This window comes from Protopterus annectens, chromosome 9.part0 (assembly GCF_019279795.1).
Source record: "Protopterus annectens isolate FY-2018-M chromosome 9.part0, PAN1.0, whole genome shotgun sequence".
Taxonomy (NCBI): Eukaryota; Metazoa; Chordata; order Ceratodontiformes; family Protopteridae; genus Protopterus; species Protopterus annectens.
The window spans coordinates 1,085,550,158-1,085,567,657 of record NC_056743.1 but is presented as its reverse complement, the minus strand read 5'-3'; the positions used below and the strand labels follow the sequence as shown (position 1 = coordinate 1,085,567,657).

The 17,500-nt window shown below is 42.7% G+C and overlaps 1 protein-coding gene across 3 annotated transcripts in view; it reads left to right on the top strand.

The window, feature by feature from the left end:
* LOC122811820 (pleckstrin homology domain-containing family A member 3-like) overlaps window positions 1-17,500 on the top strand; it is a 547,265-nt gene that overhangs the window by 211,696 nt on the left and 318,069 nt on the right. For all 3 annotated transcript variants that reach the window (XM_044083925.1, XM_044083926.1, XM_044083927.1), the window contains one exon: window positions 16,537-16,673. In XM_044083925.1, coding sequence (XP_043939860.1) covers window positions 16,537-16,673 — 137 coding nt within the window. The remainder of the gene's footprint in view (window positions 1-16,536; window positions 16,674-17,500) is intronic.

Genomic DNA, 17,500 nt, shown 5'->3' with positions numbered 1-17,500 from the left:
TGGGGGGAGGGAGAGAAGTTTGCACTGAACCTGTCAGCCAGTGTGTTGGCAATGTTCGTAGGATCAGTAATCTTCACATCATTTTGAACTAGTTTGAGCATTTCTGGCTTCTCCAGGTTTCGTAACATAGCTAAAGAAGGCTCATGATTGTCTTTTTTTTTGAGTCTTTTATGAATTTTTCTCAAAATTTGTCACGATTTTTGAGAGCTCAGTTTTTTACTTATAGGTTTTTTACTTGTTAAAGTTTTTAAGGTCTTTTGCTCTATCTTGTAGTAGCTTCTCCTTTTGTTGTAGAGTTTGTGTTGTAGTGGGGTCCACCAGGAGTGACGCTGCTTGTTTTATATAAAGAGTCCATTTGTTTGCTTTGGGATTGCTTTATCCATGCAGCCCTGCAGGTGCTGGGTGTGAAGGCATTTGTAAGGATTCCTGCTGGTGAGTACTGTTTTCTTGAGGCTCGGGCTCAAAGGAGACCACACTAGTCTTTTAGAAGTGGTCGGCTCGGTAGTTCTTACTGTGGTCTTTTATTTCCAGGTGGGGTGATTTATTTCAGGTGATCTTTAGTTTTCAGGTGGGGTGGACACCAGTGAGGAATACTTCTCACCAGTGACGTGATACCCCCATGTTCGTGATGATGAGATATGTGTGATGATGACCTTGTGTATGTTTGGTGATTTGTTGTTCCGGGCTTAAGTATCGAGTTTGGGAATTCCAGAACCTTGTTCCATAGGGTTTGGGGGCTTGAGTAGGGTTCCCAGTCTATATTAGGGTAATTGAAGGATACTATGATGGTGTCTAAGACACATGGTGTTTGAGTGTTTCTTTCCTGAGCCTGTTGGGTGTTCCTGAGTTTGTGAGGGTGGCCTGTAACATGCTACAATCTTTGGTAGAGCAGTCTTGCCTATTGTTAATTGCACCTTGCCTATAGTTAGTGCATCTGGAGGCTACACCAGTCTTGAGGTGTGGGTGTCTTGATGAATATGGATACCTGGATTCGGTATTGTCTGGATTTTGGGTAAAAACGCATGATTTCAGGGCGGACCCGATAGTGCCGGGGTGCTCTCAGGAGCCTGAACCAGGTTTTCTGTCACTGCACAGACATCGATTTTCCATACTGAGAAGGGCCCGAAAAGGCAGCATTTTGAGACATAGACTCCTGGCATTGAGCAGCATTACCTTAGTTTTTTTTCTCCTGGTTGTGTTCTAGGGTGGTAGGTTTAGCTAAAAGGCGCTATCTAAAAAAGGCACTATGGGGGTGGCAGAGCCTTGGCTAATATCCGAACAGGTCGTGACAGGTGCGTCGTCCTTGCGAAGCAGCGTGGTTTGTCCAGCACGTCATCATCCCAGGCAGACAGACATTGAGCGTTGTTGAATGACAGCATATCATCGTGCAATTGTTAAAGCTGATCATCTTATCTCTGTATTGTGGCATCATTCTTGGTAGAAGGTAGGATACTGCTTTTCATGTGGTCATACCTGCCTGGGCTATTTCATGCAGCGTGGTGTCAGGGTCATTCATGCGTGGGTTTGAGGTAATGCCTCAGGTCGCTTTACACCAGCGTGACAATGACTGGCTCATATTTGTACCTTTACTCTAGGCGCCTGAGGTGAACGCGTGTGTGTTGGCGGATTCAGCTACTCGACAGGCAAACTTTGGTGCAGAGGCCTTACTCAGTCTGGTGACTGATCAGTGTGTCTGGATCATGTTCGGTGGTGGTTGTGACGTGTCTGCGTGTGTGTTTGGCCCAAGGGCTGTGATCAGAGCAGCGGTGACTGTAGGTGCGTTTGGCAGGTGTTGTGTTGGCCTGTGGTGGTTGTTTGGGTGTCTGCTTTGGTGGCCTCTGCTGTTTTGGTAGATTTTAACGTGTGAGCCGCCGAGTAGCTCTTTTGTGTGTATGATTTGAGGTTGTGATGTAGCCTATGTGAGTGTGGGTCTATAGTGTGTGTGGTAACCTTATGAGAGCTGGTCTTGCTAGTCCTATGTTGTTCCAGCTCAGCCCAGTGAATGTGTATAGTTGCATCTCCTATGTATTTGTGTTTTGCGGGGAGGAGGAGAGGGTTGTTTGTTAACATGGTAAATTCGTAACATTGCCTCCTGGCTCCCAGGTTTTTTGGGAGAGCAGGAGAGACACTAGCCGTATATCCCACATAAGTAAAAAGGGAGCAACAAAAAACTTTAAAAGAGATCTGGAACGGAGTGACCTATAGAAATGGGGGTTTGCCTTTGGTATGCTATCTATAACTAGTAACTGATCAAGGTAATAAGGTTGCTAGGAAGAAGTGCTAGGTTTAATAGATAGAGAAAGTCTACTTGGAGTCAAGTAGATTACTTTTTAATAAAATACAAATACAAAAAAGCTTAAACACCCACTGTAACTATTGGAAAACATGGGTAAAAACATGGGTAAAAACATGATAAAATTCAACATAAAGTGCAAATGCATGTCACAGTTTTGCCGCTCTCAATTTTAATAATGGGGGTATGGAGATATGTTCATTGAGACCCGGTGGCTTATTGACCTCCAAAGTGATCTGACACCATAATTCTCTGTACTCCAAACATTTCCACCCTTTCTACCACAAAAAATGTATAGTACGCATTTTCACAGTTTTGTTTGTGTTTATACAATACATTAGTCTGTTTGTTTGTTTCTAGGTCATACATATGTTCGTATACCCTTCTCCTGTGCTTATGCTCTGTCTTCCCTATATAGAATGCTTCACAGGTGTGACATTTTGCTAAATATACAAGCCCAGAGGAGTCACAATTATTGAAATCCTTGCCTTCCAGGGTGATACTCCTGCTTTCCAAATACACACTTTCTGCATTGCTAATGTATGCACACTGTTGACAATGTCCACATTTGAACGTTCCCTTCCTTTTTCTCCGTCTTTGAACTTCTTGGTTTGTACCATTTTCCAATAAAAGTTTTAAGTTACTTGAATTCTTATAAACTACTCTTAGCTTTTCATTCTTTAGGTTTTCTAAGTCATTAAATGCTAAAAATGTATTCCATTCCTTATCTATAGTTTGTCTTACCATTTTTGTACATGCATCATACTCCAAAATGAGTGCACTGCCAAAATTGTAATTTGCCTTTTTTACTGGGCCTACCCTATCAAGTACTGATAATCCTAATATTGGCTTAAAATCATTTGATCTCCTTTCTGTCACTTCTGTCTCAATTTTGTCTATCATATCATCTGGGTATTTCCTCGTCTTAAACATTTTCCTTAGTAAACTTTTTTGCATTTCAAAGTCTTCGTCTCTGAACATCATCCTACAGGCCCTAATATATTGTCCTTTAACTATATTTTTCTTGGAGTACAAAGATGAGCACTTTCAAAGTGCAAATAAGAGTTAGAATAGGTACTCTTTCTATACACCCTGGAATTAAAACGTGAATTTTCCTTGTATATTTCTATATCCAACTACTCCAACTTCTCATAATTTAATCTGTATGTAAATTCAAGAAAATTAGTACTGTTGTTAATATATTCAATTAATTTTTCTATTTCTTCTTTTGGCCCTTCCCATAGGATACGTATGTCATCCAGGAATCTTCTATAAAGTGACCACTTGTTACTGTATATTAATTTGGTTACCATCTTCTCTTCCCATTTGACTAAGACCAAATTGGCATAGGTGGGTGCACAAGCGGCACCCATTGCTACTCCTTTCTTCTGGTGAAAAAATTCACCTTTGAAGTAAATGAAGTTAAACTTTAGGACCAAATCTATAAGCCCCATCACCACAGGACACTCATCATGGGTTAAAATCTCATCCTCAAAACTTAGTTCTTCCAGGTATCGTAGTCTATCACTGTGGGGGATGCTTGAGAACAAATCTACAACATCAATTGTTAGGAAACGTAAATTTTCATTATATAGATCATGATTCAAAGTCCTTAGAAGATCCCAAGAATCTCTCAAAATGTTGGTTCTCTTAAGCCACAGTTTCTTGAGCTTAACATCCATGAATTTAGCTAGGGGTAAAGTTTTGGAACCCTCAGCCGAAACTATTGGCCTCAAAGGGGGATCCATTCCATTCTTATGTATTTTGGGGATCCCAAAAATAGTTGAAATTTTAGGTTTGTCCACTTTTAAAAAATCATATGTCTTCCTGTCTAACAATCCATCTAAAAATAAACTTTCTAAGGCCATATCTATCCTTCTGTAACTAATATTTATTTCATTTTTTGAAATTGTGAAGTATTTATTAGGATCTCTTAAGAGTTCGTTCATTTTTCCCTCATAGTCTAGGCTGTTCATCAATACTATTCCCCCACCTTTGTCTGGTTTCATAATTGTTAAGCCTGAATCTCCTCTTAGTTCATCAAGGATGCTGCTTTCAGCCTGGCTTAAGTTCCTTATATAGTGTACTTTCCCATATTTCTTTCTTATTTCATTCTCGAGTATATTCTCTAGATTGTTTATCTGGGGGTGCAATGGGGGATTGTATGTACTTCTTTTTACCAGATCTCCTAGTTCATAGTTTTTATTCTGATCAAATATAACCTGGAAATTAATTTTCATAGTAAAGGTTTTAACATCCATAATTGTTTTGGTTAAATCTTCCCTTCTACTAGGAATAAACTTGGTTCCCTTTGATAAGAGACAAAAATGTTCTTTGGTTAAGGAAATATGACTAAAACTGTATGTATTAAAATGTTGTAAAGTGTATCTATAGGGGTTCATTTCATCTTGCAGAATGGAATTATTTTCCAAGTCGGGGAGGTTGGTACTGAGTTATCCTAGTATCTCCCCCTCCCCTTTCTTGCTCCCCCCAAAAAAAATTTGTGTACCTATATTGTTCATAACCCTCCCTATTCCTTAGTCTCTCAGCCCTATGCAAGGGGGGGGGGGTATTCAGACCATCTTTGGTTGAAAGGTCTGGGAGCCAACGCTTCCCCTGTCTGATCCGAATCTACCTCTTTGGGCATTGGCATGGCTGAGCTCGGCGCCTACATCTGCCTCGGAGCCCACCTCCTTGGTGCGAGAGGAGTTTCCTGGCTGTTCGGAGCCAGAAGCTTCCTTGGACCTGGGTTGTGGTGCCTTCAAGGTGATGAGGAGTGTGCTGTCACCCTCATTGGCTCCACTTACGGATTCTAGCACTCTTCCCCAAAAAGTGCCAGCATCTGCCTCTCTGCCATCCCTCAACCCCAGGCATAGAGAACCAATGGCCCAGGACACCATACTGGGTGAGTCCCTCTCTTGTGACACCTCCCCAGAGGATCCCTCCGGAGAGGTCCCTCAGAGGAGAACATGTAAGAGGAAACATCTAGACTCCCCTGAGAAATTGGTCACTTCTGATACAGACTTGAATGATTCAGATGGGTCCCCACGGTTACCCTCTGAGGATGTCTCCTTCTCAGACATCCTAGAGATCATGAAGCAGAGAGGTGGCTGGAAGACCTTCACTCCTGAATGTGAGTCTGTATATCTGGAGGCATTTCGTTCTCGAACCTCCACCTCTTGGGTGTCTCTGCCTTTTGACCAGCTCCTCAACGTTATTAGCCGAAAGGTGTGGGGCTCTCCAGATTCCATGGAACCTGTTCCGAGGAGGCCCAACAAATTTATAACTGCTCCATCAGACAAAGACTTTTTTAACCAAAGGTGTCCCAGTAGATACTATGGTGGTGGTGGCTGCCACCAAAAAGGAGTTAGCTGAGATGTCTTCATCTGTCCATCTGCCGAATAAGGAGTCTCAGACAATGGACGGGTATGGGAAGCGGACTTTCTTGTCAGTGGCATTTACACTCAGATCACTGAACTATTTGACCCATTTTACCAGACTTCAGAGGGATCTCCTAAAGGAGCTATAAGATACCCTCCAAGGTTCCACAGCTGGAGGGGTTCCAGACAAGGTGGCCATCCAGCTTGCTACCTTAAATTCAGTAGTCAACTCCTCTATGCGGCTCATTTCGTATGCAGCTGATGATGCGAGTGGGGCAGCTGGTAGAGGAATTGCTCTGAGGAGGCATTCCTGGATGCACCTTTGCGAGTTTGCTGAGCCCTTCAAGTCTTCCTTTACTAATGCCCCTTTTGATGGCTCGTCCTTGTTTGGGCCTAAGGTTAAAGAGACTCTGACCAGGTGCGAACAAGAAGGCAAAACTCTGTCTGCTGTGGGAGTACATTTTTCCCTCCCAACCAGGCCTTACCCCATAGGCCAAAAGGGCAGGAAAATGTGGTTCCGCAAATCTCAGAGCTTATTCAGATGCATGTGGTGAATCTTTCCCCAGAGGCAGAGGGGGAGATAACAGTGGAAGATGCTGACCTTGCAGCTGCAAAACCAGGGTGACAGAAATGTGTTCTCTGGCAGACAGACCCTTCCAGGGCTCCTGAAAGGAGGCCCGCCTGTCTACCTCTGGAGGCAGTCGGGGGCAGGCTATCAATGTACCCAAAAGCCTGGCTGAACATCACTCAAGATAAATGGGTACAGTCAACAATATCCAGGGGGTACAATATACCCTTCTCCTCTCCACCCCTACAATCAAAATCAGTCTCTGACATTCCACCCAGTCAAAGGGATCAAGCAGCCCTAGAGATACAAAGGTTACTCGAAAAGTCATCCAGGAAGTCCCCGCAGACCAAATCAGATCTGGAACTTACTCAAGGTTCTTTTTAGTTCCAAAGAAAACAGGGGACTGGAGACCCATTTTGGATCTCAGCAGGCTGAACAAGTCCATAAAAAAATCAAAGCTCCGGATGGTGACACTGCAGTCTATTCTCCCTTTTCTGAGAAAAGACAACTGGATGTACTCAGTAGATCTCCAGGATGCGTACTACCATATAAACATGGACAGGTGATCCTGGAGACATCTACACTTCCGGATGAGAGCCAGTCATTACCAGTTCCGAGTTCTGCCCTTTGGTCTCACTACAGCCCCCAGAGTGTTCAACAAATGCATGGCTTTAGTCACGGCTCACCTGAGGCATCTAGGATTCTGGGTGTTTCCGTACTTAGATGACTGGCTCCTGACCCCCTCCACTGAGAGTCTACGAACCAAAGCAAGCGACACCACCGTTCACCGTTGCTCGGAACTGGGCATTACCATAGATTTCATAAAATCTGCCTTGCCATCACAGCATATTACATTTATAGGAGCAGACTTAAACACAGTAGACATGGCAGCAAAATTGCCTCACGACAGGGTACAGACACTGCGGTATCAAGTGTCCATCTTGCTGACAGTACAGGCAACATTGGTTCTAAAGGTCTTTGGGCACTGTGGTAGCTGCCATAACATTAGTACCTCTGGCATGTCTTCATATGAGTGTCCTTCAGTGGCTCCTCTTCACTCAGTGGTCCATGCAGGAGTTACCCATGTCCCACAAGATCTTCATTACAGACTCCTGCAAGAAAGACCTATATTGATGGCTTTATTCCACGCAGATAACTCAAGGTAGGCCATTCACTCTCCCCCAACCAGTAGCCCCAGGGACCACGGCTGCTTCCCAGTTAGGGTGGGGGGCATTATCTGGGAAAGACCGTCCAAGGAACTTGGCAGGAACACTAGTACCACATGCACATCAGTGTCCTAGAGATGAGAGTGGTGCTTCTAGCATTGCAGGCATTCCAGAACTCTCTTTCACTGGGCACGATTGCAATATAGACAGACAACATGTCAGTGGTGTGGTATATCAACAAACAAGGCAGAACCAGATCCTACCCCCTGTGTTGAGAGGCTCAAAAATTATGGCAGTGGGCAGTCTCTTCTCAACATTTTCTGATTGCAGCACATATTCCGGGGAAATCCAACGTTATAGCGGACAAATTGAGCAGAGCAATTCTGATACCTCATGAGTGGTCCCTAAAACAGGATATTGTGAACCAGATTTTTCCCAATGGGGCCAGCCTTGCTGTGACCTGTTTGCCACATCCATGAACACCAAATGCAGCAGCTACCTTGCCCTAATTCCCCCACTGGGGGAGTTACCAAGAGATGCATTCATTCACGTTTGGCCCCCAGGACTTTATGCCTTTCCCCCATTCCCTTGAATCCCCAAAGTTTTTCAGAAAGCCAAAGCATTGAGTTGCAGGTTAATGCTCATCACTCCATACTGGCTTCATCAGATCTGGTTTCTTTTCCTATGGCCCCATCTCAGGGAAGAGCTGTGGATCCTGGATCCAGTACCAGATCTTCTGACTCATCAGTCAGGGACGCTCCATCCCTCTATCCAGACCCTCCATCTGACAGCTTTCCTGCTCCACTTCCAGTCTTAGCCAGGCTTCCAGACAAATCCCCTGCAGTGAGACATATTCTAGTTTCAACTCCTAAGACAACAACTAGAAAGCTTTATGCTAGCAAATGGAAAATATTTTCTTGTTGTGCTTCCAAGAATCACATAGAAACCTTCACAGTCCTTGTAAGTACAATTTTGGAGTTCTTAGCAGAAAGTTTTAATGAAGGCGCAGCAGCAGCCACCATACGAGTGCAATTAGCTGCCATATGTAACTACCACACAGAAGACATGGGATCAAAAATAATGTCTCACAGATTTGGCAAAGCCATGTTCTTCGTGTTTCATTGTTGCTTTCATTAATTTGGGTAATCTGCTGGCAGGTTGCCTTCTTTCAGCCTGGTTAACAAAGTCTTGGGTCCTGCGTCGGTTGCTGTCCCTTCTTCCATGACGTCAGGTCGTCGGGGATATAAAACATGCAGCCAATGCCATTACATCAGTCTTTCTTGCTGCGCGGTGCCCGAAGCAGAAGCAGTTCGCAAGGGCCGGTCGGCCGACTCCTGAAATTTTCGTTTTCGAGTTTCAGAACCAGTCTTCAACTAAAAGCTAAGTACCCCATTGGGGAAACTTTTTCTTGTTCCTTACCAATATCAGTAAAAGTTAATAATTGTATTACTTGTGGGAAGCAAATACCTCATAAGGATTTTCATTTGTACTGTATTCCTTGCCTAGGCTGTGACCACGACGTACCTTGCTGTTGGTTTTGTGTTTTATTTAATCAGTGCACTATCCATCGTCTGTACATTTTTGCTTCTAAATATTTCAGTTTTCGATTTAATTATCCAGAAATGACATTGGTTAGCCATCCGACTACTGGAATACCGAAAAAACGCAAAGAAAAAGACAGAGACAGGCCATTGAGGTCCAGAACTGCCAACGACACTTCTCCTAAGCCAGTCACCAGTTCGCTGGTACTCAGTGAGGCGATTTCACAGCCCCTGATACCTGCTACTTCTGGTTTGAGACCCATTCGGAGTCCGGTATGCCACGAGATGCTCAAACTATAGAACCCGCGGATGTCTCTACCTTGGATGGGTCCAGAGCCACTCTGCAGTCACCGGCTTCTGAGGGTGTATTCAGGCCTACAGACTTGCATATTAAACCAACACCACCTTCAGTATTAAGGCCAAAATCACGATCTATGTCTAAAAAAACAATGCCCAGGCCACATGTTCAGGCCCCTATGCCTAAAAAAACAAATGATCAAAATGGCTGAAGATTTAATTACTCTAATCGGGGGTAGTCAACCCCCCCCCCCTCTGTGGCCTAGGGCTGAACTTGACTATGAATCTTCTGAACAGGACTCTGCCTCTTCTGACTCTTCTAATGACATGGATTTGTCCATACCTACTTATGAGGATTCTGATGCAGAGGATTCCATTCCTTCTGCTTTTCCCCCTGAGGATTTTTCTTTTGGGGAAACTTTACATACCTTAAGGGAGCATTTCCACTGGGAAAGTCAGGATTTTTCTGAATCCAAAAAGAGGCTTAGGGATTTCCTTCTTCTTCCTCAGCATAGGCCATTGGCTATACCTCCTGTACTAGACATTGTTGATGATGTGTTTTCAGAATCCAGTATGGCCCCTGATTCCCTGCCTCCGGCCCCTTGTAAACCAGACAGATACTACAAGGTTCCTGAGTCCCACAAATTCCTTTTCAAAAATCCTGTTGCGGACCCTGAAACATTTCTTAGGTGCCCAAGGGCATTAAGGCTTCTACTGCTAAAAATCCTACCCCTTCTGATAGAGACTCCAGGGCGCTGGATAGATAGGGTAAAAAGGTTTATACTCCTGCAACCTTGGCAATCAGGGCTTTAAACTGTCAATTCCATATGCTAAAATATCAACAGTGTATCATGGGACTGCTTAAACAGAAAATTATGTTGATTTCTGACTGTGGAAAATAAGGATTTACAGGATTTATTGCATTCAGCTGAACAAGTTGGAAAACATACTTTGCAATGTGGTTTTGAGTCTTTGGAGGCCTCTTGCAAGGCTGCTGTTACTGGGTCTGTGCTTAGAAGGCATGCTTGGCTTAAGGAGCAATCTCTGCCTGATCATGTTAAAGCAAAACTGTTGAATGCTCCTTTGCAGCAGGACCGTCTGTTTGGTGGTAATAAGGCTGAAGAAGTTCTAAAAAAGATGGAAGATAAAGCTAAATCTATGCAAACTGTGAAAAGATTTCTTACAAGTACAACCTCCAAGATTTAATAGGCATTGGCCTACTAAGAACTGGTCCTTTCCAGTTCCTTCCAGAGCCACTCAAGCCAAACCCAGACATTCCAAAAGCACCAGGTTTCAGTCCCAAGGTACTTTCAGAACTAAGCAATGGGGTGCTTCCACTTCCAAATCTGGAAAGAAGACTCCACCCTATGGTAAACAGTCTCAATGACTTTCCTTTAGAATTACCAAGCACTTACCGCTTAGCCGCCCCTTTTTGGGAAAAGCTGTCTCTTCATGCAAAAACCTGGCAACTTATAACCCAGGACAAATGGGTTTTAAATCTAGTTTCCCAGGGATACAGATTTCATTTCCACACGTTGCCAACTCTAAACAGGTGGCCAGACCTGCCCCCAAATCAGTGGGCAGAGGCTCAGAAACAAGTACTTTCCCTCCTAAACATGGGGGGGCTATACAACCGGTACCAGAAGAGGAAAAGGGACAAGGTTTCTATTCCAGGCTTTTCCTGGTACACAGAAAAGACAATTCATGGCGTCCAATTCTGGACCTGTCTATTCTAAACACCTTTCTGGACATTCCAAAATTCAAGATGCTGACTCCTCACCAGTTACTTCCTATGCTAGGCAAAGATGCCTGGTTGGCAACTCTAGATTTAAAAGAGGCTTACCTGCATATTCCAATCAGGGAATCTTGCAGAAGATGCCTACGCTTCAAAGCAGGCTACTTGCATTATCAATTCTCTGCACTGCCCTTTGGCTTATCTACTGCACCCAGGGTATTTACAAAGTGCCTGGCTCCAGTAATTGCATTTTGCAGGCAAAGAAATATTCAAATATATCCATACCTGGATGATTGTTTAATTCAGGCAGAAAACCAGGCCATTCTTCTAAAACATCTGGCGTTTGTAAAAAGGGTTCTAACTTGTCTAGGGTACACCATAAACTAAAAGAGATCACAACTGGTACCCTCTCAAAAAATTACATTCCTGGGTGCAAGCTTGAATACAACTGCCCAGATGGCTTTCCTTAATGCCAGAAAAGCAAATTCATTTGGTGACTTACTTCAAACAGGTGGCCACAAAAACCCTGCTTTCTGCAAGACAAATACTGCAAGCCTTGGGGTTCATGGCCTCCTGCATTCTTCTAATTCCATATGCAAGACTGCATATGAGGAAACTTCAGTGGTACTTAAAAAGTTTATGGAGTCAGCATTGTCACAGCCTGGAAACAATGATTCCTATCATACCTTGCCTGCAACTAGAGTTCCTATGGTGGGCAGAGGCCTACCACCAAAACAAGGGACTGCCATTCACACCACCCCCTGCCACCCAAACCCCAATTACAGACTCATCAGACTATGCATGGAGGGCTCATCTGGCAGGGAAATGCATTCAGGGCAAATGGAGCCCAAATCAAATGCACCTTCATATCAATCAAAAAGAAATGCTAGCTGTACAGAATGCACTGACCACCTTCAAGTACTACCTTCATCCAGGACAACTAATGATAAAGACAACACCACGGTTATGTGATACATAAACAAGCAGGGAGTTTCACATTCCTACCTCCTCTGCAGACTAGCCATGGTATTGTGGAACATGGCCTTGAGCTATCAAGTACAACTACAAGCTCAATTCCTGCCAGCAAAGCTGAATATTCTGGCAGACAAACTAAGCAGAAATCTCATGGACCCACACGAATGGAAACTGGAACCACAGATTTTCAGCATGTTGACACGCAAATGAGGGAGCCCAGACATAGATCTTTTTGCCTTACCCCAGAACTACCAGTTGGACAAATTATGCACAATAACTCCTCACAAAAAAGCCTGGAAAGTGGATGCTCTGTCCGTTCAGCTAGAAAAACCGTGTATGCCTTTCCCCCTCTGCCTCTGCTCTCCAAAGTTCTACTAAAAGTCAAACAGGACAAACCAAAAATGATTTTGATTGCTCCAGACTGGCCTCGCCAACAGTGGTACCCACTCCTGTGCAGTCTGTCACAAATTTCTCCATGGCACTTGCCACAGACACCTTCCTTACTGTCTCAGCAGGAGAACCAAATTCTGCACCCTCAGCTCCAAACATTTAATCTTGCAGCTTGGCTAATCATTTAAATTCCCCCTTAGCATCTCTCAGCAAACCTGTGATGGATGTCATTTTGCAGGCAAGAAGACCTAGTACTAGAAAATCTTATGCTGTCAAATGGAGAAGATTTTGTGCCTGGAATTAATCTCAAGGGATGAGCACAGCAGCGCCCAATTTACCTCAGATTTTGCAATACATAACTGAGATGCTTCACAAGGGCCTGTCATTTTCTTCCTTAAAAATCCATGCCGCAGTCATTTCAGCTCATTACAACACAGAAACCCCCGCCCCCCCTTCTCTCATCCCCTGCTAAAGCAGTATCTCAGAGGGGGCAAAAACTTGAGACCACCCAGGAGAGCTCCAACCACTGCCTGTGACCTTAACTTTGTATTGGAGAAACTCACTCTACCTCCTTTTGAGCCAACTGCTACTGCAGACTTAAAATTTCTTTCCTGGAAAACTGCCTTCCTTTTAGCAATCACTTCAGCTAGAAGGATTTCTGAATTACAGGCCCTTATGGCAGTGGAGCCTTTCATCATCCTTCATGCGGACAGGGTGTTACTGAGGACCAATCCATCCTTCATGCCCAAGGTGGTATCCAGTGTGGCTCTTAATCAGTCCATTCATTTGCCAACTTTCTTTCCCAATCCACAGAACAAGTGGGGAGTGGATTCTGTATTCATTGGATGTACACAGACAACTTCGATTTTACTTGGACAGGACTAAATCTTTAAGAAAATCTGAACAACTTCTGGTAGCATTTGTTGTAGGGGAGAGGGAAAGGCTATCTCAAAGCAAACCATTTCTAAATGGATAAGCCATTGTATTAATTTCTGCTGTAAGCACCATGGAAAACCTATCCCCCAGGGGATCAGATCCCTTTCCACCAGGGCTGCATCTACTTCTACAGCCTTCCTCAGAGGTGTTCCTACCAGGGATATTCTAGAAGCTGCTACCTGGAGTTCAGTTCATACTTTCACCAAGCATTATCACTTACCAATTTTCTCTAAATCCAAAGCTGACTTTGCCACTGCTGTTTTGCAGAGCCTTATAGCCAATCCTAATGCTGTATAAATCCATCCTCCCAACCATAGCTTTGGGAATCTACCCAAATGTAATGACTGCAGCAGTGAAACATGAAGAACATAGTACAGTTGTGTACACTTAACATAAATGTAAATGTTAGAGTGTATTCACTGTTGCAGTCCTGGTTACCCTCCCTCCAGCCCCGTTTTTCTCTTACTATACCTCTACTTTCTTTTACTATACTTAAAAGCCTTTTTGTTGCATTTGATTTTGTTTGGAGGTATATTTTTGTGTTTTTAATTATTTATATATTGTGCTCCCCATTTGGGGGGGCACCTGACATCAGGGGCAAGAAAAACTGATGTAATGGTGTCGGCTGCATGTTTTATACCCCTGATGACCTGACGTCATGGAAGAAGGGACAGCAACCAACACAGGACCCAAGACTTTGTTAATCAGGCTGACTGAGGGCAACCTGCCAGCAGATTATCCAAATGTAATGACTGCAACAGTGAATACACTCGAACATCTACATTTATGCTAAGTGTACACAACTGTACTTTCCTGATAGGTACATTTGTTTACTAAGACCTCTATGTGCAAAGCCTTCCTGGAGGTACATTTTTACTAAGGCCTCCAATAAGAGAACCACCACCTCCTATGGACCTTAATTTGGTACTAGCTACTCTGATTCTCCCATCATACGAACCAGCTTCCTCTTGCCAACTAAAATTTCTAACCTGGAAAACAGGTTCTGGTAGCCATTACTTCAGCTAGGTTGGTTTCGGAACTTCAAGCACTATCCATACGCCCTCCCTACTTAGTTTTTCAAAAAGATAGTCTCTCTTAGAACAAATCCTTGGTTCCTTCCCAAAATATATTCTGAAACCAGTTTAAATCACTCCATCGACCTGCCTGCTTTCTTTCCAAACTATGGCAACAAGGCAGAATATTCCCTACACCAACTGGATGTACACAGACTTACACTTCTATTTGCATAGAACAAAGGAAATTTGAAAGTCTGACCAGTTATTCGTTTCTTTCTCAGATAACAGGAAAGGTGCTCCAGTATCAAAAATTACCTTGTCACAATGGCTTACTGATACTATTACCCACGCATATAATTCTCATCAGAGACAACTGCCAGGAAAGATTAGAGGCCATTCGGCAAGAGCCATGTCAACTTCGACCGCATTTCATGCCAGATTACCTATGGATTCAATATGTGCTGCAGCCACATGGGTCAAACCCCATACCTTTATCACTCATTACAAAGTAGACGTTGGCCTCCCGGAACAGGGCTTCCTTTGGTTCTACTATTTTGAAGAATTTATTCCCTTGAGTCACCCAAGAAAGAAGGTGCTAGGGACGCTGTCCCAACCAGCAAGAATGAAGGCGAGATAGAACAACATAACATTAAGAAGTTATGTACTCACCATAACGTTCCATGTTTGTTGTCCATAATCTCACCTTCATTCTTGCGTCCCACCCTCCTTTCCCCAACCTTTGCTCCTGGAGGATTGAGAGGAAATTTGTATTAGTTGCAAAGTGTGTTCTCTGCTTCCCTTCTGCCTCTTGAGGCATAGGCTAATAGCTATTACGATTTTTGGTATATAAAATTCAGATGTGTTATTATTTGCAAACAAGATCTGGGTTATCTTCCCTAAGCATGATAGGGTATAGCCTCGAGGCAGTGGAAGCTTTCAAGCTTTAGTATTTGGCCAAGTCCGAACCAGTGCTGTGTTCCAAACCCAACCAACAAGAATGAAGGCGAGATTATGGACAACAAACATGGAATGTACTAGTGAGTACATAACTTATTTTCTTGCCGACATTTCTTTTCCTATAATAATGCACACAAGTTCATCTGCTGGTTGCCTAATCATACTAAGCCAGTCAGACAATATTTTTTAATCTGTTATTGCTCCTTCATCCTTCATGTTCTACTTTTTGTAAGACAAACCATTGAAAAACATATTCCTTGATAACTGATACATGCCACTTAATAGCCTAGTATTAGATTTCAGTCCCCATACTTTACCATAACCAACTATGGTGTTGAATTTTGCCTTTATTACAGTTAATGCAATAATTCTTTTAGTCCTCATACTGCTCAAAAACAAAAGGTTTTATCCTATATAATCAAAGTTTTTGATTAACTTTACTGGTTACTTGGAAGATTTCAGGTGTCTGTCATGATACCTTGTAATTTAGTGTGCAGGGACTAGTTCGATTTTGGTTGTTCTCTTTCAAGTTATTTTGAAGAGGTTCTATTGGGCAGAGAATTGTTTTGTGGTAAATAACATTATCTTTTCTTTGCATTCAGGAGGAATTATCAAGCCAATTTTCAATTGCAGTAAATGAATATTGTGTTAGTTTTTGCAGTGAGGATAAGATCTTAGCTGAGCAGATAAGGGTAGAATCATCTGCATATTGAATAATTGATGCATTTATAGAGGTGGTATGTAGATCATTGCTGAAAAGATTGTCTAGTAAGGGGCTCAAAATTGATCCTTGTGGGACACCAACAGAGATGGGTAAGTAGGAGGGGTAGCCTTTTTGCCATTTGGTGGCACTTTTGATCTTGTTCTTTGCGGGTTGTTGTTTACCTTTTCATTGTGTTTGTCATTCTCTCCTTTACACACCTTTTGTCACAGAGTCGGTACTAGTATTCCATCAGAAATTTTACCTCCTGATCCTGAAATAACTAACCAGAGAGAGAGATGTTTATTCTTACTTTCTTTACATTTATGTTCTAATGTTACTATTTCTGGAAGAAACCAAGAGTGGAATAGAATTTGGTAGGTCTTCTCTCCTTAGTTCCAGACCAAGTGTAAAGAACCAGCTTTAAGTACATTTTGAAAGTGGAAGCTTTAATAGCAAGGAGTCCTCATTTCTTCCTTGTACCTACAATGGTTCATACTAATTGAAAAGTTTGCATTTCCATTAGTATTACTTGTGCATCTGTTTTTCTTTTAAATCTGCTTTTTTTTCTTTCTGTACCAGAATTCACTGAAAGCAAAGACTCCCTTAAAACCAAAATGTCAGAGCTGCGACTATACTGCGACCTATTGATGCAACAAGTATTTCAGATTCAGGAGGCAGTACAGCCCAACAGCACAGAGGCTGCACCCAATGTGAAGGTAGGTTTGCAGTTTTAGTTAATGGTTCATTCATGTTTTTTTCCATATTGGCTGTCTATTTCAGCCTTGGCTGATTTAAATATTGGCATTTATTTTACTACTGATTTTTTTTTGTAGAAAGTTATCTTTTTAGGCAAAGGTTAGGCTGTTTACACAGTCTGCTGTTTCCCTACCCAATGGATGAACTACTTATAGCTCCTGCTAATACAGCCTGTTTCTTTCCCAGAGATTTTGAATGTCTCAGGTTTCTTTGATTCCATGACTTTTTAAATTGCATGTAGCAGATTTAACACACCAATTATAATGCAGCTGTATGTGTCGAACGGCAACATATGTTACCAAAGGCAGATATACAGTAGGTCAGAGAAAAACCAGCAACATTCAACAATAACTAATCAAGTCATTGCTAACTACATACATACTTGATGCAAAGCATGCCAACAGATTGGATAACTGGACACAGAGTATTTCTGTAGATACTTGGGAGTAAGGATTTCATGAGAAGAATTAACTGTAATAATTTTAGTCAGTAAGTTAATATAGTACTTCAAATGTCCAGTAAGTCCAGGTTTGGTAATGTCCTATGGCAGAAAAGTGAATGTCCGGCACTTTCTCCATATAATGTAACATAGGATGCATGGCCATTAACCTCACCCATGCTTCCAGCAGCATGGAGATCTTCTGCAGAACATTCAGGGCTCGACCAGAGGGAGTATCACATACTATATGCACATCATCACAGTCCCATGTTTTATGCTATAAAGAAACACTAGGATAATGACAGGTCACACAATCTACTAACAGTCTGTATTAATGCTTAACATTGT